At 47.6% G+C, this 24,383-nt stretch overlaps 1 protein-coding gene across 1 annotated transcript; it reads right to left on the bottom strand.

Moving 5' to 3' along the window:
* Positions 1-557: 557 nt before the first annotated feature.
* On the bottom strand, positions 558-1,379 carry GJB5 (gap junction protein beta 5). The gene has a single exon (XM_042952364.1). The coding sequence runs from the start codon at positions 1,377-1,379 to the stop codon at positions 558-560; it is 822 nt and encodes a 273-aa protein (XP_042808298.1).
* Between the last annotated feature and the right edge of the window lie 23,004 nt (positions 1,380-24,383).

Genomic DNA, 24,383 nt, shown 5'->3' with positions numbered 1-24,383 from the left:
CCCACGTGCTAAGCCCCATTATGTTTGCAGACAGCCCTTGGGCTTAAATTTGCAACTGGGGATAAAGGCTTGTCTTGAGCTTGAGCAATCGGCATGACCCTCAGGAGTGCTGGGGACTTTTTCTGGGGGAGGGGACAGCCCCTCCCCCTGGCTGGTTCAAGTCCAGCCCTTTGCAGGGGCAAGAGACGTTGACCCAGTGATCTGACAGGGGTCACAAAGGATGAAGAAACGAAGCACGGCTCGAAGCAAGTGGAGGAATTGACTTTTATTAAGCCTTGACCGTGGGCGCCCCCCCACAGATGGCACTGGCACATCCATTCTCTAAATAAACCCCTCCTCACGGCAACAACCCAGCGAGGTGGGCTTCGCCTCCAATTTACACAGAAAGAAACTAAGGTTCAGTGTGGAGGGGTAACCTTCCCGAGGCCCCACAGTAGGGGGCAGGTGCAGGACGCCCCCTCCTACCTGCCCCTGCTTGCAGCTCAGCTCCCCCGCCCCCAAGGGTGCACCCATGGGAGATGCCGGGCCCTTTCCAACCAGGCTTGACCAGGCTGCTCTCACAGCATGGTCTTCTTCACATGGTCTCGAGGGCGGTCTGGTAAGAGAGGAGGGTGAGAGTCTGAGCCCAGAAAGATGAGGTCGCCCGAGAGGAGGTCGTCTTCCTTGTAGGAAGAGGTGGGACAGTCTGGGCGATGGCCTCCGCCTGTGGCCCTGGCTCTCCTCGCTGCCAGGCCCTCACGGCACCTCTTGCTCACCAGGTAGGCCAGCTCCACGAGGTTGAGCAGGATGCAAATGGCGGCCGTGACCACCATGAAGAGAGTGAAGATGTTCTTCTCTGAGGGCTTGGAGATGAAGCAATCCACCGTGTTGGGACACGGAGCTGCGTGGCACTTGACCACATGAGGGAGGGTGTATTTGGGGTAGAACGAGTGGAACACATAGAGGAAGGCGGTATCCACGCCGGCTTTGAACACCAGGCTGCAGACGTAGGTCCACCAGAGCCCACCCCGCTTCTTGCCGGGGTTCAGGTAGAGGCGCCCGCCATCCTCCCCCACTGCCTCTCGGTGCTTCTTCTCCCGAGCCTCCCGGTAGGCGACGTGCATGACCACGAGCAGCGAGGGGCAGGTGACCAGGATGAGCTGCAGGGCCCAGAGGCGCACGTGGGACACGGGGAAGAACTCGTCAAAGCAGACGTTGGAGCAGCCCGGCTGCTTGGTGTTGCAGTCAAAATCCTTGTGATCGTCACTCCACACTCGCTCAGCCGTCACCAGGTACACCAGCACGCGGAAGATGAAGACCAGAGACAGCCAGATTCGCCCAAAGGCAGTGGAGTACTTGTTGACCCCGCTCAGGAGCCCCTCGAAGATCCCCCAGTTCATGGTGGACCCAGCTGTTGGCTGCTACTGCTGAGAAATGATAAGAGTTCCCCACATGTATAGAGCACTCACTCTGAGCACCTTATAGAAATACTGTATATCATCTGTATTTAATTCTCATAGCCACAGAGGAGCTAGGTTCTATTATTGTCCCCATTTTGCAGATGAAGGAAACTGAGGTTTGGGGGTTATGCAGATTGCACAACTATTAGGTGCAGAGCTGGGATTTGAGCCCAGCTAATTCAATCCAGAACCCAACTCTTATCCATAAAAGTGCACGAAGGTGGGTCCAGGGAGTCAGTCTTTCCTCCCAGGGCCCCGAGATTCTGGTCTTACAGTCCTGCAGAGTGAAGGTTTAAGTAGGTGGACACTCTGCCCTTTCCCTCTGTCCTGACCCTGGCCCTCCTCCTCAGGGGGCCGAGCCTCAGGAAGACTTCTCTCCTTTTGAGCCCCGCTCTCTCCTCTTAGCCCCTCCGAAGGGGAACCCGGTCTTTGCCCTTTCCTTGGCTTGCAGGACTGGGCTGGAGAGGCTGCTGGAAACTTGTCCCCAGACTGCCATCTGTAAATACCCAGGCAATGTCTTGCTGAAATGCAACTCACTAGAAGCAAGGCCAATGACAATCCAGCTGAAAGATAAAGTAGGGGACAACGGTTCTCTTTATCCAATGGCCTTTCTAGAGTAGCCTGGTATGCTGTAGTTTGGATTCCCAAACTGGGGTTCCATGGAATCCTGTCCATAGTTTGGCAACAGGAGTAGTGAGAGAAAAGGATTCTGTGTCCAAGAAAGGTAGGCAAACACAGGTTCAGCAAAGTTAAATAGGTCCCTTTACTTGACCATGCTAATACGTTTACCCTGTGAGTCTCCAAAAGGGGGATGGAATATGTAGCATTGCCCAACTCCTTTGACCACAGAACCTTTTTTTTTTTTTTTTAAATCATCTTATGGAGCAGTCTTGTCAACACAGCAAAATGGGAAATTCTGCTCTGGTCAGTTTCACTGGTGAGTTCAGTGTGATGAACACACAGGTATCAGATTTAACTCCGTTTAGGGAGTATGACTGCCATTCTGAGTGTGTGGTGTCCACTTGATCTCTTGGAGTTCTTCTGCCTGGTTCCTGGGTTGGGGGGTGGTTCCCTGAGACCCATGTACTGTGGTCTCACCTGCTGGGGTCCCCAAGGACCTCAGGGAGACTGCACAGCCTCTTGCTGTAAGGGGTTCCTGGTGCCCTTTCCAGCGCTGGTCTAGGCACTGGTCATTGCCCTGTCCTGCCTGTGGGATCTGTTAGAGATGGGCAGGGTAGTGATAACAGCCAACAGTTATAGGGTGTTTATGCAACACCAGGCACTGTTCTGAGCACTTTGCACGAACCAGTATAGTATGAAAGGGTATGATATTTTTTATTGCCAATTTGCGGATGAGTAAAGTGGAGCACAGAGAGGTTAATTAATTTGCTCATATTTGCACAGCTGGGAAGCAGCAGAGCTGGGATTTGAATTGCACTCTGGGGCCTGGACTCCTTTTCCTAAGTTGCAGGAAAGGGGTCTGTGCCCGTCCTCTCCTCCACGAGGTGGACGTCAGGTTAGGGAGGCTGGAGGTGTCTCTGCTCCCACCCTGTCTCCTACCCTGTCTCTCCACTCTTCTGTCTATACCACCTACCACTTGGTCGTGAATCATCAACTTATCTTTGCTCGGTCCTGCCCAAGGTGGGAGGAACTCCTGGCAGCCTGACTGGGAACAGCCAAGGAGGCTCCAGCCCTTAGTCCCCAGAGGCTTCCGGCCCAGCCCACCTAGGGTGTGGTGGGGTGGGGCTTTGCAAGCCCAGGCAGAGTCTCTTCGCTTGCTCAGCTTCTGGCACCCCTGTGAGCCCCTCTCCCACTTGGTCCCTGGCTCCTGCCTCTGCTCAGCTGGGGAGAGCTGAAAGAACCCAGAGCAGTGGAGGGAGGAGCCCTCTGTTCCTCTCCCACCAGAACCCAGGGTGGCGAATATGTCCAGGCTGCCTCCCTCGCCTCTCCATCAGAGATGTCTCCCTCTGCCAGGTACACCAAGGGTCCATCTGGACACAGGTGGCCTTACCTGAGTGGCTACTCCTCAAGGGTCCTGGCAGCTGGCAGTCGGAGGCAGCTGGAACTCATGTCAGAACCAGGGAGGGTGTTTGGGGCAGCGCCTTCCTGGGACAGAGCCTGCAGAGTCCGCAGGCAGCCGGGTGTGCCGCTGGCCTGGGAGGAGGCGGAGCTGTACGTGGCACTGCCATTGGCTGGGCCCCAGCCTCCCCAGACTGCCTCTGAGGAGGCCCAGAAACTTAAGGGTTCATGGTTCACTCTTCCTTGGGTGCTGAGCCCAGAATCCTGGCATCCTGTTAGGGTAGAGCCACAGGTCCACTCTGAACCTCGGCTTGTCCACTCATCCTTGGCCTTGTGTGCGAGGAGCTGAGGTCCATCCTGACTTCTCATCCTTCTCCAGAAATGCCCCATGCTGCTTCTTGGGACTCTACAGGCTGCTCTGTGGCCTTCCATCCTTATGGCTTCAGTTACCTTCGGAAGCACAGTGACTCCCAAACACTGTCTCCAGCCCAAATGCTTTGCCCCATCCCTTGCTCACCCTTGGATGCCCTTCCCTCGCTCTTCTCATCGCCTGGTACTCCTCCAAGAAGGCTTCCCTGACTATGCCGTTCCAGGTGGCTTAGGGCCTCATCTCTGGGCTTCCACGGCCTTGAACTTCCACATCATCGTAACTGTATTGGAATAGTTGATCTTAACTGAGCTGGTTCCAGGTAGGACCTGTCTGTTAAATAAACAAATCAATCCACATCAACAGACAGTTTTAGGGACCTGTGAGCAGGACATAAAGCAGACCAGCCCCTGACCTCCAGGAACTCACCAACTTGGCCTTGATTACCAGCTGATAAGACCAGTACCAGCTGCACAGCCTCTCATGACTGCCAAGAGGCCATGGGACAGGTTTTGGGGCCCAGTCTCCCCTTCCCCACCATCCTGTGCTTGCTGGAATCCAGTTCAGTCATTACACCCCTACCCTGGGTGCATGAGGGATTGTGCAGAAGGCCACCCCCTCCCCAACACACACACATACACAGAACCCCCCGACCCCCAACACTGCATTCAATAGCCTTTCCACCAACCCTTGTTTTATTATTATTTTTTAAAGTTTATTTATTTATTTTGAGTGAGCTAGTGAGCACACATGCATCTCTGGGCCTCACACCCCTGCATCTGGAATCTCACGCCCTCTGGATTTGATTTTCACTTCTAGTACTTTTATTTATTTTTTATTAAAAAAAATGTTTATTCATCTTTGAGAGAGAGAGAGACAGAGTGCAAGCAGGGGAGGGGCAGAGAGAGACGGAGACACAGACTCTGAAGCAGGCTCCGGGCTCTGAGTTGTCAGCACAGAGCTTGATGTGGGGCCAAACTCACGGATCACGAGATCTTGACCTGAGCCGAAGTTGGATGCTTAATCGACTGAGCCACCCAGGTGCCCCAACCTCTGGTACTGTTAGACCTGGGAAATTTCCCTATTCTCCAGAGTACAATGAGACTTTTTTTTTTTTTTTTTTTTTTTTTTGCCCATGAGGAGTGTCCTTGGAGACAGTGAGCACAATGCAGTGCAGTGACTGAACATAGGGTGCGTGGCCGGAATCCCACTTCTGCCTCGTCCTCTCTATGTGATGCCTCAGTTTCTTATCTGCATAGTGAGACAGTAAGATTGCCTACCTGGTAGGGTTGGTGCACTGATTAACCCAGCTAACCGAGGCACGGTGCTAGAACAGTGCCTGGCACAAAGGAAGCCCTCTTTAGGACTACCCCTGATGCGTGTGAACTGATCTGCCCCCACACGCCTGGCACAGGGTGGGCACTCACAAAAAGTGACTTCCTCCCTTTTCCTTATTCCTATGCCTTTTCTCTCCAAGATGGAGGGGAGGCAGAGAAGGGAGGGGGAGACAGGCATACCAGAGGAAACCTCATGTGGACGAGTGCTGTCTTTGGGTTAAAAATGCAAAATCTGGGGGAGCCACAAATAGCACAGGTCCACAGCAAGCACCATGCAGCCCCACATGTACACACACACACACACACACACACACACAGAGGCCACACTTACATGGGGCAGTGCTTTGTTTTGTTTGCTGCTCTACCCCTGGTGCCTAGAATGGTGCCTCGTACCAAGTTAGGCCTCATTTATGTTTACTGAATGAATGATGTCTGAAATTCATGCACCCTGCAAAAATTCACACACATCTCCGTCCCCCTCTACGTTCTTCCCGCCAAATGATTTCCAAGTCCAGGAGAGGGAGACACACGCATGGATCAGGTACAACATTGGGAGAAGTGCTATGAGGGACATACAACAGAGAAGGGAGCGTCACATTCTGCCAGAGGGAGATCCGGACAAGGTAACATTTAAGTTGGATCTTGAAGGATGTGTAGGAGTTCACCAAGAGGAGCCGAGGAGGAGAGGCCTCCGAGGCAGAGGGCTCAGAGTATGCAAAGGAGCTCCGTGAAAGATGATAGAAGACCTTTAGAGAGTGGACTGGGTGGGGGGCTGTGGGAGCACCAGAAGACACCTGGAAGGTTAAGCAAGGGCAGTCTGGACCCTGAAAGACCCTGGAACACTGTGCTGAAAAGTTTGGATTTATCTTGTGTGCAGAGGGAGGCATGAGGGAGGGAAGGAAGCTACATGGTCATACCGGTATAGTTGATTCTCATTATTTGTGGTACTTACGTTCCGTAAAGTCACCGCAAACACTGAATTAGCAAATACTGAAACTTTGCCAGTGGGGGAAATGCAGTGTCAGGTTCTGCCAGGTTCTGGCCGCATTTTCATCAGCTGATCAATACCTAACCTTGTTTTATGTATGTTTCTTCTTAAAGACACCTTATTTAATATATATTGTTGAATCATTAACGTTAACCTCATGGCCAAAAGCACTGTAACTCGCGGAATGAAGCGCATCGAACCGCCATGTGTTTTCTCCCTAAGGCTCCACATAGCCCGCCTGGGCTTAGGAACTGGCCAGCACTTCAGTGTTACCCTCGGGGGCCAGTTTAAACAGCAAAACCACCAACAGCGTCAGCTGGGGACATGCAAGTCGGGGACTCAAATTTTTGGCTGCTCTGGTTACGTCCACGAATGACTATGAAAGCACCGAGTGTATTGACTTCGCGGGGGGGGGGGGGGGGGGGGGGGGTTAAACAAATACATTTTAGTGAATAGACGAACTCATAAATATGGAATCTGTGAATAATAAGGATCGACTATGTGTTTAGAAAGCTCCCTCTGTTTGAGAGAAGAAGCACGCGGGACTGGTAAGTTATTGCAATTGATTTAGGCAAGAGAGGAGCCAAAGGGATGGATTTGGGAAGCGGTTGATGAGTACAGCCAGCACTGCCTGTATGGGTTCTGACTGGATGCAGGGGGCAGGTAGGAGGAAGACCCCAATGGTTCCCAGGTTGCTTGTGTTAGTGATTGGCAGGTGGGGGGTTCGCTGTTGGAGGTAAGGAACATAGGAGGAAAAGCAGGCTGTCTGGTGGGGGTGGGGGAGGGAAGGGGATGCACAGGTTCTTCCCAGATGATCAGGAGTTAGTGAGGTCAGTGCTCCACGTGGAGGACAGCCATGTGGACTGTCCACAGCCAGCAGCTGGCCTCAAGGAGGTGATGGGAGCCCCAGAGGGTGGCCTTGGAGTGCGTGCTGGGTGACAAGAGAAGAGTGTCCAGGCAGAGCTCTGGGGAGCATTGACATTTTAGGAAGCAGGTGAGAAACAGCGTTGTCTGTGGAAGGCTAAACCAGTGCAAGTAGGGGAGGATGTATGTCATGAAAGTGCAATACAGGAAACCCACCTGCGGAGAGGCCAGTCGAGGTCCCTGGTGACTTTTGGCCGAATAGTTCAGCAGGGCTGTGGTGACACAGGCTAGAAGGCAGTGGGTGGGGAAAGCAGAGACTGAACCTTTTCAGGAAGCTTGCAGGGGAAAAAGGCAGGGCCGATGCATCAGAGCTGAAGAAGGGTTTCCTTCTTTCCAGGGAGAGGGGAGGAGGCTGGAGGGCCATTTGCCCTGCAAATGGTTAATGCGTTCTATCTGTCATCCTTTCTCTTGCTCTTCTCTTTCCTGGTTCTCTGGCCCTACTCGCATGTCCCCCGGTCCTCAGCCAGGGCATTCCTGACTCTCCTCATTATCTTTGACATGTCTTTCCAGTTTGGAGGGACCCTTCCCTGAGCCCTAACTTCAGGAGACAGTCTTGGCCTCCCTGTGGGGTCAGCTCACCTGTTTCCTGTTTCTTGCCTGTTCTCCCTGTTAATGGGTATGGGGTGGGTGGGAGCTGGACTCCCTTCTGGACACCAGCCACCTCCCAGGCTCCCTTCTAAATGCAGCAGACAAAGGGCAGTATAGGCACTGTGGCCTGAAACCCCGTTGATGACTATTGAAACCCCTGTTCCCAAATGAGAGTAAAGTTTTGGTCCTTTTGACAAGGGAAGTCAGCCTGTGGGGCCAAGGTGGTGGCCATTCCCTGTCCTCAGGAGAGGTGGAAAAGCTGGAAAATGGGGTAATAATGTCAGATTCATTATTGAACACCTCCTCTGTGCCAGAAACTAGGTCAAATGCTCTACGTGCACCAAACACATAAATCCAAGTCATGTTTTAAAAAAAAAAATCTGTTCAAGACCTTTCAGTGGCTCCCACTGTCTTGACATAAAGTCTCATATTGCTAATATGGTAATGCCCTGCATGATGAGGCTTCTGCTACCCTTTGTTCTGAGCCTCTTCCCTTCTATCTTTGTGCTCCAGCCACATTGGCCATCTCTCACTTTCTAGAACACAGGAATCTCCCCACCTCAGGGCCTTTGCACGTGCCTTAATGATCTTTCCTCATTTTCCCTGAGCTAGCATCACCTCAAGTTCCAGATCTTGATTTAAATGTCCCTCTCAGAAAAGCCTCTCTTGACCCCTGAAACTAGATCAGGTTCTCTGTCACCCATTCTTTTGGCACCTGCTTCTCCTTTGTGACTGTGTCACAACTGCACTTGTAGTTGGGAAGTGCCTGTGTATTTCATGTCCTCTCCTCCTTTTGAGTGCCGTCTTCAAAAGGACAGACACAGAGGTTGGGCCATGGGAATCATGCTCATTCTTGTCTCTACCATCTGGCACAGCCCCTGGCCTGTAGTAGCTGCCTAATGAGCGATTGATAAGGAGTGAATGAATGAATGTTTCTGTTTATCAAGAGTAAAGGAGCCATGAGCCTTGCTGAATCTTTGAGCAGAAGCATGTTGTCAAGATGCTGTTTTAAGAGTATGGGTTCTGGAGTCAGGCGGCCCAAATTCCCACCCAACTCTCCTGCTTACCCAGCTCTTACTGGCTTCCAACCCTGGGCAATTTTCTTAGCCCCTCTGGGCCTTACTTTCTCCATCTGGAACACAGGGACCACTATAGTATCCATCTTGTAGGGTTACCGTGAGGGTTAGATGAATAAAAATACACAAAACGTGTGTGCCTGGCACATCATAAATACCTCATAAATGCAAGATGCTGTTGTTCGCAGTGAGGATCCCTATCTGGGAGCAAGGCCGAGCTGATACTGCTCTCTGATCTCTTTCCCTCACTATTTGGTGGCAGTCTTTGGAGGAGCCTGTCTCAACTCGTTGAGGGGGAATGGGGGAAGTAAACAGCCATGTGGACCTCAGCGGTCCAATCCTTCACCACCACTGGAAGGATACAGGGATGCACAGGTCAGGTTCCTGTCCCGTATTTGCTTGTGACCTTGAGGGAATGGAGGAGACCCATTCCTGTAGTTCTGGGGGAAGGGCAAGGCCCAGCCCCTGGGAGAGCTTCCTCTGCAGACGATCTGCCTCTATCTCAGGGCCTGGGCTGGCTTAGCGGGAGAGCCTGCTCCTGTGCTGGAGAAGCTTCGCTTTCTTCTGGAAATGGAAAGCTTGTGGCAAGACTTCCCGACTGTTCCTTGGCAGAATGATGGGTGCTGTTGTATGGCAGGAGTCTAGGAAGGAGGTAGGGGTGCAAGGGTGGGAGGCAGGCAGGGTGGAGAAGAGGCAGAGCTGGGAAGCGGGGGAGGGCTGTGCGACAGATGGAACCCACACGGCCCCGGGTTCAAATCCCACTTCTGCTCCCTAGCCATGTCCAAACCCACTCTCCTTTCACAGCCTTAGTCCCTGTTCTGTGTGTATTGTGGCAGGTGACAGAGCTGTTATGGGAGAGACAGCAGGGCCTATGGAAAACATACGAATGACGGTTGGCATGCTCCCCACCCTTCTCTCCTCCCCAGCTCTGAAGGCTGTCGCTAGCCAGTTGGGAGGGTGGACATTCTTGTCTTACCTTCCTGGAGCCCCCGTGGGCATGGCATTCATCGTCATGCTCTTCCCTGATGACCTTCTCCTCCTGAGCCCCTGGAGCCACTCCACCAGTCTGCCTCTGCTCCCAAGCTCAGCCTGAGGCTGGGGGTCGGGGGTGGGGGCTGGAGCTGGCCCCGCCCCTTGGTCTCTCTCTACTATCTCTGAGTGTCTCTGAGGCTCTGGGTGGGCTGGGTCATGGCAGCACTGACTCCCCCCGTCTGCCTCCCCATCGCTCCAGCCAGCCTGACAGTAACACTGGGGAGATGGTCCCCATCGCCTAGTGCCCTGTGACCACAGCAGCTTGTCTCAGTTTCCCGTGAGGCTTTTTTTTTTTAAGGTTAAAAAAAATTTTTTTTTTGAGAGAGAGAGTGTGTGAGCCTGGGAAGGACAGAGAGAGAAAATCCTAAGCAGGCTCCGCACGGGTGTGCAGAGCCCGATATGGGGCTCAAACTCACAAACCATGAGATCATGACCTGAGCTCAAACCAAGAGTCAGAGGCTCCACAGACTGAGCCACCCAGGTGCACACCCCCCCCCAACCTTGCCCCCAGGCATCCAAGGGCCAAGGACCTCCCTTTGGGCTCTGGCAGGAATGCCCTGCACCTCTGGTCAGTGATGGTTTTAAAGTTTGTTTCCTCAAGTAGTGAGTACGTGTAGCACGTGCTGTCAGTGCCCTCTGCGTGTCTCCTTGGCCTGCTCTGTGTTGGCAATTAAGAGGACTGTGCAAAGCTCGGTGATTTACAGTAGGCAGGCCAACGTCCCATGGCCAGCACCTGCCGCCCTGCCTGGCGCTGTCTGGGCTTCTGGGGCCCCTGCCTATGATGGGGTGGCTGGAAGTGCCCCCAAATTGACACCTCACCGGAGTAGCCCTCAACCAATGACTGATAGAAATTAGGGAATAAATCCTCCAACTTCCACCCCCTTTGGTTGAGGTAACTGTGAGGCTCAAGTCCTACTCTTTCCCAGAGGCCCCCAGCGGGATTAATCTCACTTGTCCAAGGAAGCAACTCACTCAATCACCTGCCCTTCACCAGCTTCCTTTCCTTCTTGGCCTCACTTCCCATTCCCATGCCGATATTTCCTGGGATCACCTCCCCAACAAACAACTTGCACATAAATCCTCATCCTCAGGCCTGGCTTTTGGGAGAGCGCTAAGTAAGACATCTCTTGTCTGCACAGACAGCACTTCCTGGGGAATCCCCATTCTCCAACCAGCCATAATATCCCCACAGGGCTTGCTGTCTTGTTGAGCGTTGGTTGGCCCAGGGCTGGGACCGGCCGAGTTGAGCTAATCAGTCGTAGGTACCTTGTTCTGTTGATTGGCCCAGTGCGACCGCAGACCCAAGCTGAGCTGCTAAGCGTCCTTCCCAGGGGCATTTGAACACAGGACAGGGGCAGTGTCCATCTGATGATAAACACAGAGATGTTCTGGATCTGCTGGTGGAAGCAGCAACAAGAGAGAAGCAAGTGAGTTCTGGGAAAGGCCTTTGCATCCCAGCTCCCTTAGCCGGTGGAGCCCAGCCACATTGTTTCCCTTCCTGCAGGCACAGAGCTACTACATGGTCCGTTTTCCAGAGAAGGTTTTTTTGTTTTTTGTTTTTTTTTTTTTGTGGGTAAGATTTTGTTTTTAATTTAATTTTGTTTTTTAAACATTTACATCCAAATTAGTTAGCATATAGTGCAACAATGATTTCAGGAATAGATTCCTTTGTGCCCCTAACCCATTTAGCCCATCCCCCTTCCCACAACCCCTCCAGTAACCCTCTGTTTGTTCTCCATATTTATGAGTCTCTTCTGTTTTGTCCCCCTTCCTGTTTTTATACGATTTTTGTTTCCCTTCCCTTATGTTCATCTGTTTTGCCTCTTAATGTCCTCATATGAGTGAAGACATATGATTTTTGTCTTTCTCTGACTGACTAATTTCCCTTAACATAATACCCTCCAGTTCCACCCACGTAGTTGTAAATGGCAAGATTTCATTCTTTTTGATTGCCGAGTAATACTCCATTGTATGTATGTATATATATATATATACATATATATGTATATATATATATGTATATATACACATATATATATATATACATATATATGTATATATATATATGTGTATATATATATATATATATGTATATATATATATATATATACCACATTTTCTTTATCCATTCATCCATCGATGGACATTTGGGCTCTTTCCATATTTTGGCTATTGTTAATAGTGCTGCTATAAACATTGGGGTGCATGTGCCCCTTCGAAACAGCATACCTGTATCCCTTGGATAAATACCTAGTAGTGCAATTGCTGGGTCATAGGGTAGTTCTATTTTTAGTTTTTTGAGGAACCTCCATACTGTTTTCCAGAGTGGCTACACCAGCTTGCATTCCCACCAACAATGCAAAAGAGATCCTCTTTCTCCACATCCTCGCCAACATCTGTTGTTGCCTGAGTTGTTAATGTTAGCCATTCTGACACGTGTGAGGTGGTATCTCATTGTGGTTTTGATTTGTATTTCCTTGCTGATGAGTGATGGTGAGCATTTTTTTCATGTGTTGCTTGGCCATCTGGATGTCTTCTTTGGAGAAGTGTCTATTCATGTCTTTTGCCCATCTCTTCACTGGATTATTTGTTTTTTGGGTGTTGAGTTTGGTAAGTTCTTTATAGATTTTGGATACTAACCCTATATATTCTGCCGGTTGCCTTTTAGTTTTGCTGATTGTTTCCTTCGCTGTGCAGAAGCTTTTTATTTTGATGAGGTCCCAGTAGTTCATTTTTGTTTTTGTTTCCCTTGCCTCCGGAGACGTGTTGAGTAAGAAGTTGCTGTGGGCAAGATCAAAGAGGTTTTTGCCTGCTTTCTCTTCGGGAATTTTGATGGCTTCCTGTCTTACATTGAGGTCTTTCATCCATTTTGAGTTTATTTTTGTGTATGGTGTAAGAAAGTGGGTCTAGGTTCTTCTGCATGTCGCTGTCCACTTTTCCCGGCACCACTTGCTGAAGAGATTATCTTTATTCCATTGGATATTCTTTCCTACTTTGTCAAAGATTAGTTGACCATATGTTTGTGGGTCCATTTCTGGGTTCTCTATTCTGTTCCATTGATCTGAGTGTCTGCTCTTGTGCCAGTACCATACTGTCTTGATGATTACAGCTTTGTAGTATAGCTTGAAGTCTGGGATTGTGATGCCTCCTGCTTTGGTTTCCTTTTTCAAGATTGCTTTGGCTATTTGGGGTCTTTTCTGGTTCCATACAAATTTTAGGATTATTTGTTCCAGCTCTGTGAAGAATGCTGGTGTTACTTTGATAGGGATTGCACTGAATATGTAGATTGCTTTGGGTAGTATTGACATTTTAACAATATTTGTTCTTCCTATCCAGGAGCATGGAATCTTTTTCCATTTTTTTGTGTCTTCTTCAATTTCTTTCATAAGCTTTCTACAGTTTTCAGTGTATAGATTTTTCACCTCTTTGGTTAGGTTTATTCCTAGGTATTTTATAGTTTTTTGTGCAACTGTAAATTGGATTGATTCCTTGATTTCTCTTTCTGTCGCTTCATTGTTGGTGTATAGGAATGCAACCGATTTCTGTGCATTGATTTTATATCCTGCAACTTTGCTGAATTCATGCATCAGTTCTAGCAGTTTTTTTGGTGGAATCTTTTGGGTTTTCCATACAGAGTATCATGCCACCTGCGAAGAGTGAAAGTTTGACCTCCTCCTGGCCGATTTGGATGCCTTTTACTTCTTTGTGTTGTCTGATTGCAGAGGCTAAGACTTCCAATGCTATGTTGAATAACAGTGGTGAGAGTGGACATCCCTGTCTTGTTCCTGACCTTAGGGGGAAAACTCTCAGTTTTTCCCCATTGAGGATGATATTAGCGTTGGGTCATTCACATATGGCTTTTATGATCTCGAGATATGATCCTTCTATCCCTACTTTCTTGAGGGTTTTTATCAAAAAAGGATGTTGTATTTTGTCAAATGCTTTCTCTGCATCTATTGAGAGGATCATATGTTTCTTGTCCTTTCTTTTATTGATGTGATGAATCACATTAATTGTTTTTTGGATATTGAATCAGCCCCGCATCCCAGGTATAAATCCCACTTGGTTGTGGTGAATAATTTCTTTAATGTATTGTTGGATCCAGTTGGCTAATATCTTGTTGAGGATTTTTGCATCCATGTTCATCAGGGTAATGGGTATATAGTTCTCCTTTTAGTGGGGTCTCTGTCTGGTTTTGGAATCAAGGTAATGCTGGCTTCATAAGAAAGAGTTTGGAAGTTTTCCTTCCATTTCTAATTTTTGGAACACCTTCAAGAGAATAGGTGTTAACTCTTCCTTAAATGTTTGGTAGAATTCCCCTGGAAAGCCATCTGGCCCTGGACTCTTGTTTTTTGGCAGATTTTTGATTACTAATTCGATTTCCTTACTGGTTATGGGTCTGTTCAAATTTTCTATTTCTTCCTGTTTCAGTTTTGGTAGTGTATATGTTTCTAGGAATTCATCCATTTCTTCCAGATTGCCCATTTTATTGGCATATAATTGCTCATAATATTCTTTTATTATTGTTTTTATTTCTGTTGTGTTGGTTGTGATCTCTCCTCTTTCATTTTTGATTTTATTTATTTGGGTCCTTTCCTTTTTCTTTTTGATCAAACTGGCTAGTGGTTTATCAATTTTGTTAATTCTTTCAAAGAACCAGCTTCTGGTTTCATTGATCTGTTCTACTGTTTTTTTTGGTTTTGGTAGCATTAATTTCTGCTCTAATCTTTATTATTTCCTGTCTTCTGCTGGTTTTGGGTTTTATTTGCTGTTCTTTTTCCAGCTCCTTAAGATATAAGGTTAGGTTGTGTATCTGAGATCTTTCTTCCTTCTTTAGGAAGGCCTGGATTGCTATATACCTTCCTCTTATGACTGCCTTTCCTGTGTCCCAGAGGTTTTGGGTTGTGGTGTTATCATTTTCATTGACTTCCATATAGTTTTCAATTTCCTCTTTAACTGCTTGGTTAGCCCATTCATTCTTTAGTAGGATGTTCTTCAGTCTCCAAGTATTTGTTACCTTTCCGAATTTTTTCTTGTGGTTGATTTCGAGTTTCATAGCGTTGTGGTCTGAAAATGTGCACGGTATGATCTCGATCTTTTTGTACTTACTTAGGGCTGATTTGTGTCCCAGTATATGGTCTATTCTGGAGAACGTTCCATGTGCACTGGAGAAGAATGTATATTCTGCTGCTTTAGGATGAAATGTTCTGAATATATCTGTTAAGTCCATCTGGTCCAGTGTGTCATTCAAAGCCATTGTTTCCTTATTGATTTTTTAAATTAGATGATCTGTCCATTGCTGTGAGTGGGGTGTTGAAGTCTCCTACTATTATGGTATTACTATCGATGAGTTTATGTTTGTGATTAATTGATTTATATATTTGGGTGCTGCCGCATTTGGCACATAAATACTTATAATTGTTAGGTCTTCTTGGTGGATAGACCCTTTGATTATGCTATAATGCCCTTCTTCATCTCTTGTTACAGTCTTTATTTTAAAGCCTAGATTGTCTGATATAAGTATGACTACCCCAGCTTTCTTTTGTTGACCATTAGCATGATAGATGGTTCTCCATTCCCTTATTTTCAATCTGAAGGTGTCTTTAGGTCTAAAGTGGGTCTCTTGTAAACAGCATATAGATGGATCTTATTTTCTTATCCATTCTGTTACCCTATGTCTTTTGATTGGAGCATTGAGTCCACTGATGTTTAGAGTGAGCACTGAAAGATATGAATTTATTGCCGTTATGATGCTTGTAGAGTTGGAGTTTCTGGTGGTGTTCTCTGGTGATTTCTAATCTTTTGTTGCTTTTGGTATATATATATATATATATATATATATATATATATATTTTTTTTTTTTTTTTTTTTTTTTTTTCCATCTTTTCTTCCCTCAGAAAGTCCCCCTTAAAATTTCTTGCAGGGCTGGTTTAGTGGTCACAAACTCCTTTAATTTTTGTTTGTCTGGGAAACTTTTTATCTCTCCTTCTATTTTGAATGACAGCCTTGCTGGATAAAGAATTCCTGGCTGCATATTTTTCTGATTCAGCACACTGAATATATCCCGCCACTCCTTTTTGGCCTGCCAAGTTTCTGTGGATAGGTCTGCTGCAAACCTGATCTGTCTTCCTTTGTAGGTTAAGGACTTTTTTTCCCTTGCTGCTTCATGATTCTCTCCTTGCCTGAGTATTTTGTCAATTTGACTATGATATGCCTTGTTGATGGTCGATTTTTGTTGAATCTAATGGGGGTCCTCTGTGCTTCCTGGATTTTGATGTCTGTGTCTTTCCCCAGGTTAGGAAAGTTTTCTACTATGATTTGCTCACATAATCCTTCTACCCCTATTTCTCTCTCTTCCTCTTCTGGGACCCCTATGATTCTGATGTTACTCCTTTTTAATGAGTCACTGATTTCTCTAATTCTTAAATTGTGCTTTTTTGCCTTAATCTCCCTCTTTTTTTCTGCTTCATTATTCTCCATAAGTTTGTCCTCTATATCACTGATTCTCTGTTCTGCCTCATCCATCCTTGCCGCTGCCGCATCCATCCATGGTTGCAGCTCAGTTATAGCATTTTTTATCTCATCCTGACTAGTTTTTACTTCTTTTATCTCTGCAGAAAGGGATTCTAATCTATTTTTGACTCCAGCCAGTATTCTTATTATCGTGATTCAAATTCTGGTTCAGACATCTTGCTTATATCTGTGTTGGTTAAATTCCTGGTGGTCATTTCTTTGTGCTCTTTCTTTTGGGGGAATTCCTTCATTTTTTCATTTTGAAGGGAGAAAAGGAATTAATGAGGTAGAAAAATTAAAATTAAAAAATATTAAAATTAAAAAATTAAACACACACACACACAAATCGAATAAATTATGCTACTTCTAGGTGTGTTTTGATCTGGGTGTTGAAAGTGGTTTGACAGATTAGAGAAAAAAAAGGGGGGGAAGGAAATCATTTGAGAATTTAAAAAAATGAATACACTGAAGTAGACTAAAATGAGATGATGGGAGTAAAATAGAATTTGAAAAAAATTACATAAAAGTAAAGAATATAGTGGAAAAAATTAAAGAAAATTTTTTTAATAAAAATTAAAAATAAAAATGAAAATTTTCTCTTTCTGTATTCAAGAAAAAGAAAAGAAACAAAGAAGAGAAAAAAGAGAAAAAAAAGGAAATCGTTTGAAAATTTGAAAAAGCGAATAGACTGTAATAGACTAAAATAAAATGATGGACATAAAATAGAATTTGAAAAAATTTATATAAAAGTGAAAAATATAGTAATAAAATTAAAGAAAAATATTTTTAATAGAAATTGAAAGTAAAAATGAAGTTTTTCTCTTTCTGCATTCAAGAAAAGAAGTGAAAAAGAGAAAAAAAGAAAGGAAGTTGAATAGATGGACCTGCTAATAGATTGAAATAGGACTGAAATTACTTCGTTTTCCCCTAGAAGTCAGACTATGAAGAGCTTTATAATCCATAAACTAAGCAGGCAGTGAGACTTGTGTTCTTGAAGAGCGAGGTTGGCCCAGTTGGGTGGGTCTCAGTGTAATGGCTCTGCTCTCCACTAGATGGCGCTGCTAGCCTACTGGGGTGGATTGCTCTGGCGCTAGTAGGTGCCTATGCGCATGCGCGGGAGCGGTGAAAATGGCGGCACCCAGCTACCCAGTCTCTAGTATCGGAACTCTGTCCTCCCCGATCAGCAATCATACACCCATCCTCTGTCTTCAGCTTTCGTTCACTCTCCGCTTTTTCACTGTCCGTGACCAAGCCCCAGGCAGTAACTCTCCCGAGTTTTGTCTCAGATGCGGCTGTTTTCCCCGACCCCTTACTTCCGAAGGACTGCGGCTTTGACCCATTCTGCCCCTCTGCAGGAGGGTCTCACCAAGCAATGGCCAAATGCCGGCTGCGTCCAGGAACGCCTGCTGGACCCTGCTGCTGCTGGTGCCCCGAGACTGCGGCCAGGTGCCAGCCCGCCCCAGAAAAAGTTCGTGAGATAGTGTAGCAGCAGCGTTTCAGGGATTATGGAAAATCACAACACACATCTGGCACCAGGCTTCACCCTTAACGACCTTGTTCCAGCACCAGCGAATGTGGCCGTTTTCTGGGGTCTGCTGGGACCAGGTGGCTTCAACAATCTCTACCAAATGTCCTTCCAGCAGTGGAACCGCCTTTCCCCATGTGGCCTGAGAACCTCCCAGACCCCACTCTGTTCCTGGGGATTCGACCTTCCCACCAGAGCAGCACCAGGTATCGAGCTGTGGAGTTGCAGACTTTGCGCTCCCCTTGTTTACAGTCTTAATGGAATTTAAACCCTTTTTTTTCTCCCTTTTTAGTTTAGTCCCTGTGACTGTTTCCAATTTTCCATTTCTCTCCAGCTGCTTTTGGGGGGGAGGAGTGTTTTTCCCATATTCCTCCCCACCCCCCGTCTCTGTCCTCTCTCTGCCTGCAAAAGCACCTCCCTGCCCGCCGTGGCTTCTCGCTCCCCGAGGTCACCTCTCTGTGCCATGTACCTGCTGAATTCTGTGGCTCAGATTGTGCAGGTTGTTGTGTTAATTCCCCAAGCAGTTTTCTAGGTGTGTAGGATGGTTTATTGTTGGTCTGGCTGTATTTCATGGACACGAGACACGCAAAAAACTTCCATGCTGTTCTGCCATCTTGGCTTCTGCCTGAGCAGGTTTAACTTAGGTTTCTGTCACTTGCAACCAAGAATACTCTGTGTGACCTTGGACTTGCCATTTAAGAGAGCCTGGCGCATAGTAGGTGTGTAATAAGTATTTGTTGACTGACTCCGCCCTTTGGACCTCATTTCCCTCTTTTGTTTGGTGGGGGTGATAATTACTACTTTAGAGGTCAATCATAACTACTTACACACCTTGATATGTTATTGGAAAGAGCAGTGAGAAAATGAAAGGGAGAGGATTTGTTGACTGGGAAGTGTCCAGGGAGGAGCCCAGCAGGGCAAGGCACCTTGGGTGGGGTGCGGCCTGGGGCTGCTGGCCACTAGGAGCTGTATGAAGATGTTAAGGGTGAGGGCGGCATGGGAGGAATAGCTTGGGGAGACTTTTGGTTGTTGAGAGAGTGAGTGAATAAGAAGGGCAGATTAGGGAATTAATGTTTATTGACTGTTCTGGGCCAGCACTGGGCTCAACCCCTTGCATACATCAAGGATTACAAACTGGCGCCCTGGGGCAGTTTGGCCTTCGTGGTGCTAAAGAAACATTTCAATTCATTGCCAACATATACAAAGCTGGAGATTGCACATGGAAACATGGTTGGGAACTAGGAAGTCCTGGCCATTCGAGGCCCATATCCCCTGTGGCATCAATGGCTGGAGTGACGAACAGCTGTCCCCTTTTGATGGAGCATCCACTGTCTGGCCACACCCACCAGGCCTCTTCACTCCTGCACGTTACTTGCTTGGTGCTATAGTCATTTGAGATTGTAATTCTGGATATTCTCACCCTATCTTCCCAACAGCCCTGCCAGGTGGATCCCCTTAGTCCCATTTCATAGACTATAAAACCGAGGGCCAGAGGTGAAGTGACCTGCTCCAGGCCACAGTCAGGGAATGATGGAGCTGGGATTATCTCTCAGTTCTTATCCATTCCAAAGTCCATTCTCCTGCCCCAGGATGGGGACTATTGGGTTGTATGTAGGGGGAACAGGAGGAGGTGGAGACATTTGGTATCTGTGATTGCGAAGGGGGGTGTCACAGAGGCAGGGAGATTGCAGGTAAGATGATATAAATCAGACTTGGGACACTGCCAGTGTGCAGGGTCCATGGGCTGTCCAGGGGAAGGGGTCCACTCCCAGGTAAGTTTTAAGACACAGAAGCTGGTCCTGCTGGTCCGAGGTAAACAGAGAAATGGATGGTTGTGGCACATTAGCTGAGGCGACAATGAGTGGGGTGTGGGAGGAGGAGGGTAGGGATGGGGGAGGGAGGGCTGGGAGGAAAGATGATGTGTTTAGGTTGGAGGTGTTGAATTTGAGGACCTGTGGGATGTACACAGCAGGTGCCCCGGGGAAAGTTGGCTGAACAAGGCAGGGGCACAGGAGTGAGCTCCTGGCTGGAGATAATGGTCTAGAGATTAAGTTGTGATGTCCGGGACAGACAGAAAGGCCCAGGCTGGGGGATCAGGGCCTTGGTATTCCCTTTCACTGACCTTGTCTGAGGTAATGAGGTTCCCCATCCCACCTCCCCCAGTGGGCCCCTCCATAATCGGCTTCCCTGGGGATGTTTGAGCAAAATGGATGAGCATAAGGCAAGCAGGGAAGGAGGGAGGGAGAACTGGTTATCGCTTCCCCTCAGCTCCAAGTGGATAATTACACAGCTCTCTGAGCCCCAGGACGGGGCCAGGCGGCAATCCATCCAGACAGCCTCTCAAAATTAATGGGACTCCAAGGGCCTTGGGATGGGGGGAGGGCCAAGGCTGAGAGAGACTGGGCGAGATGAACGAGAGGCAGGAAGACACTGCATCTGAGAGAGGACCCGAGATGCAGAGTCTGAAACAGAGATGGAGAGAGATGCATGGGAGGAGCAAGGAATCTGAAGCCCAGAAAAGTTGAGTCACCTGCTCAGAGTCGCACAGTGTTGAAGCGGGGGTTCGGCCCCCGTCTGTCTGCCTCCTCGTCTTGTCTCCCTCTATGGTTCAGCCTTTGTCTTCCCTGAGAATTCACTGGGAAAGGGACCCTCAGTAAGCCCTGGACCAGTACTTGGGGAAGAGCATTGACTTCTGGAGACTTGTCCTTCAGGGCTCGGCTCAGACCGGGACCCTCTTGTGCTGGAATGAAGGGCTTCCGCTCTGCACCCCACCAGCAAGATGAGCCTCCTCTCTCTGGACCTCATCACAGGGTGACTGTCTCACTTCCATATCTGTTCTCCCCGAGGCCGTGACTCCTCGAGGGCAGGGCTGGGCTGAGACGTCTCTATGCTGTCACCGGAGGCTCAGTATGGTGCCGGTGTTAATCTCCTGGTTTTGATACCATGGTTATGCAAGATGTTAACATTACAGGAAGCTGGGCGAAGGGCATGTGGGACCTCTCTGAACTATTATTTGTAATTTTCGTGTGATCCCCAAATAGTTTGTTAAAGCACAACAACAGAGCAGATCCCAGCTGTTTGGTGTGGGCAGGGGAGGAGGCTGATGAGGGCTGGGCAGAGGCCAGGGCCCCAGAGGGGAGAGAGGTACAGGAGTCCCACGGCAGCATTCTCACCCGGGTGGGGCACACGGGGTCTTGTGGCACACGAGGTACCCCGATCAGGGCAGTGCCACTCACTTAGGGCCCCAGTCAGAGCCTAAACTGTGCTCACTCAGGATTTAGTTCACCAGGGGAGTGGAGTGGGAAGCACCAGAAAGCTCTGATAATCTCTGCCATTGCCTTTAGGCCTATTAGTGCTAGCAACCTCTTAGTATCTATTTGAATTCTTACAAAATTGCATTTCATGGAGTAGTCGGAGGCTCAGAGAGGTTAGGTGGCTTGTCCAAGGCCGCACAGTATGTTCTGGTCAGAGCTTTTCTGATAGCCAGGGTGGGAGACTTCTTTGAAGCTTGCCCCACAAAGGAGACTTACTGTAGATGCAGGAGAGGCGCCAGGTCTCTGGGGTGGGGGCGGGAGTCGCTCAGCCACCAGGTCTCCAGCAACCTGGAGCTTAGGAGCCAGCAGCCTGAGGTTGCCTCTAGGCCCCTCTTCTGGTAGCTTCTTGGTCATTTCATCTTTGCTTTTGTCTGAATTGCTGCTCTGTCCTGACTCCCGGCCCTGAAGGCTGTCCCCTTGTCTTTACTTTGTGGGGAAGCTCAGTTTCTTTTGGCCTCTGTGCCCACTGATCCCATTTCTGCTAAAGGAGCAACTGATTGGTCCAGATCCTCATCTAGTGGACCAGCCATCCTTGGATCCAGGCAGCTGAGGCCTGAATGGGTAGGGCACGCAGGCCTGTATGGCACCGTCTGTTCTCTGCTGATGATTGCTCGGGTTTGAATCCCCTCTTCCTCCTGTGTGGCCTTGGGCAAGTTACTTCATCTTTCTGTGCTCTCAATACATCATTGGAGATAATAATGGTACACTCCTCATGTAGTTGCTGTAAAGGTCTTTGGACAGTGCCTGGAGGAGAGGAAGCACCCTTCCACTACCGATTATCATTATTATTGTTATTACCAGTCTAGAATATGGTGTGCCTACTTGGTAGGGACAGAGATTGTGGCCAGCAGTGACGGAGGTGTGTGCAACATCCAGCCAGTTCACGGACTATTGACTCCAACACTCTCACTCACAAACTTGTTTGTGATAGTACACAAAGGACTCCACCCAAGGGCAGGGAGGGGCTTCAAAGTACAGGAATGTGTGTGCTTGCGCGTGCGTGTAAACTAATTCCAGCCCTCCCCCACCACTGTGGCTGAGACCTTGCGCTATGGCCCTGCTTTGGGGCTCATGCCGTCACAGTGGTGGAGAAGGGCTTCTCCCCACCCCAACAGAGAACAGGTGGATGTGTGGGCAAATGGAGGGTTTTGGTGGAAAGTAAGGGCTTTGTCTGACAATCTGGAATCTTCTAGAATTGTAGGAGACTCTCACTGGCTCTAAGGGAGTTAGCAAGTGGGTGATGGGCAAAGAAGGCAGGGATTTCAGGGGAGAGCTGCAAAACTGGAACTCCTCTCATTCCCATCTGTGGAATACCTATTTCTCTGAGCTCAGAATCTTGTCTGGAAGCATCTCTGGACCTCCAGCTGCTGGGCGTGTTGATGGAGATTGGGGGCAGAAGACCAAAGTGGCTGGCAAGAGGCTCAGGCTTTCAGATATCAGGTCTAGGCAGGAGGAGGAGAAAGAGAAGCCAAGAGGAGGCTGAATAGCAAACAGTTGTGTCAGATACGATTAATCAATCCCAATAACAACCCAGTGAGGAGCTGTGACAATCATCCCCCTTTTACAGATGAGAAAACTGAGGCTTCAGGAGGTTAAGTAACACTTTTTTTTTCCTGTTCATTTTGAACATGCCAGGATTACTTCTACCCCAGGGCCTTTGCCTTGCTCTCCCCTGTCTGCAGTGCTCTGCCCTCAGATCTTTATGAGGCCAGTATTATTAGTGCTCTCTTGCTATGTAACAAATTACCCCGAAATTTAGTAGCTTGAAGTAACAAGTATTTATTATCTCAAAGTTTCTGTGAGTCAGGAATTCAAGAGCAGCTTAGGGACCACACTAGGACTTTCATGGGACTTAGGTACTTTGACCCTTGCTGGCCCCTTCTTTCTTAAAAGAATATTAAAAATTATATTTTATGATTGTGCTACTATAAAGATGGAGATATTAATATTCTATATGAAAACATATGCTTTGATGTAAAATGTCTTAAAAATTTTTGGTTTTTATAGCAATATGCATAGCTAATTAAATTTGGGAAAGTAGTTCTCTTTAATTTGATCAGAGGCTCATACAAATTCCCTTTACCCTCTTCTTCTTTTTTTTTTTTTTTCAAATTTGAAAAAAATTCACTCACTTCTCCCATCCCTTACCCCCTGCCCCTGGCAACCACCAATCTGTTCTCTGTATCTATGAGCTTGTTTTGTTTGTTTTTTATTTTATTTTTTTCAGATTCCACATATAAGAGAGATCACATGATATTTATTTCACTTAGCATCATGCCCTTGAGGTCCTTTAATGTTGTGGCAAATGGCAAGATCTCACTCCTCTCTATGGCTAAATAATATTTCATAGTGAGTGTGTATATATGTGTGTGTGTATCACATGTTCTTCATCCATCCAGCCACTGACAGACACGTGCATATCATGGCTGTTGTAACTAACGCTGCAATGAACATGGAGGTGCATGTATCTTTTCGAGTTAGTGTTTTAGTTTTCTTGGGATAAACACCCGGACCTGGAATTGCTAGATCATATGGTAGTTCTACTTTTAATTTTTTTGAGGAAACTCCATATTGTTTCCCACAGTGACTGCACCAGGTTACATTCCCACCAACGGCGCACAAAGCTTTCTTTTTCTCCACATCCTCACCTACACTTGCTATTGTTTTCTCTTTTTGGTAATAGCCTTTCTAACAGGTGTGATGTGATATCCCACTGCAGTTTTGATTTGCATTTTCCTGATGATTAATGATGTTCAGCATCTTTTCATGTACCTGTTGGTCTCTCTAGGTCTTCTTTGGAAAAATGTCTATTCAGATCTTCTGCCTATTTAAAAAAAATGTTTTTAATGTTTATTTCTGAGACAGAGAGAGACAGAGCATGAGTGGGGGAGGGGCAGAGAGAGAGGGAGACCCAGAATCTGAAGCAGGCTGTAAGCTCCGAGCTCTCAACACAGAGCCTGACGTGGGGCTCGAACCCACAGAGTGTGAGATCATGACCTGAGCCGAAGTCGGACGCTCAACCGACTGAGCCACCCAGGCGCCCCCTCTTCTGCCTGTTTTTAAACGAGTTTTTTTTTTAAATTGATGAGTTGTATGATTTCTTTATATATTTTGGATATTAGTCCCTTATAAGATGTGAGCACACCTCATTTTATTGCATGTTGCAGATATTATAATTTTTACAAATTGACGGTGTGTGGCAAACTTGGAATGAGCAAGCCTGTCGGTCCCATTTTTCCAATACCATTCACGCTTCTGTGT

Source organism: Panthera leo, chromosome C1 (assembly GCF_018350215.1).
Source record: "Panthera leo isolate Ple1 chromosome C1, P.leo_Ple1_pat1.1, whole genome shotgun sequence".
Taxonomy (NCBI): domain Eukaryota; kingdom Metazoa; phylum Chordata; class Mammalia; order Carnivora; family Felidae; genus Panthera; species Panthera leo.
This window is presented reverse-complemented; position numbering and strand designations above follow the sequence as displayed.

What these genes read in the sequence shown, in the direction of transcription:
- GJB5 (XM_042952364.1), bottom strand. Translation starts at nt 1,379, where the DNA reads ATGAACTGGGGGATCTTCGAGGGGCTCCTGAGCGGGGTCAACAAGTAC.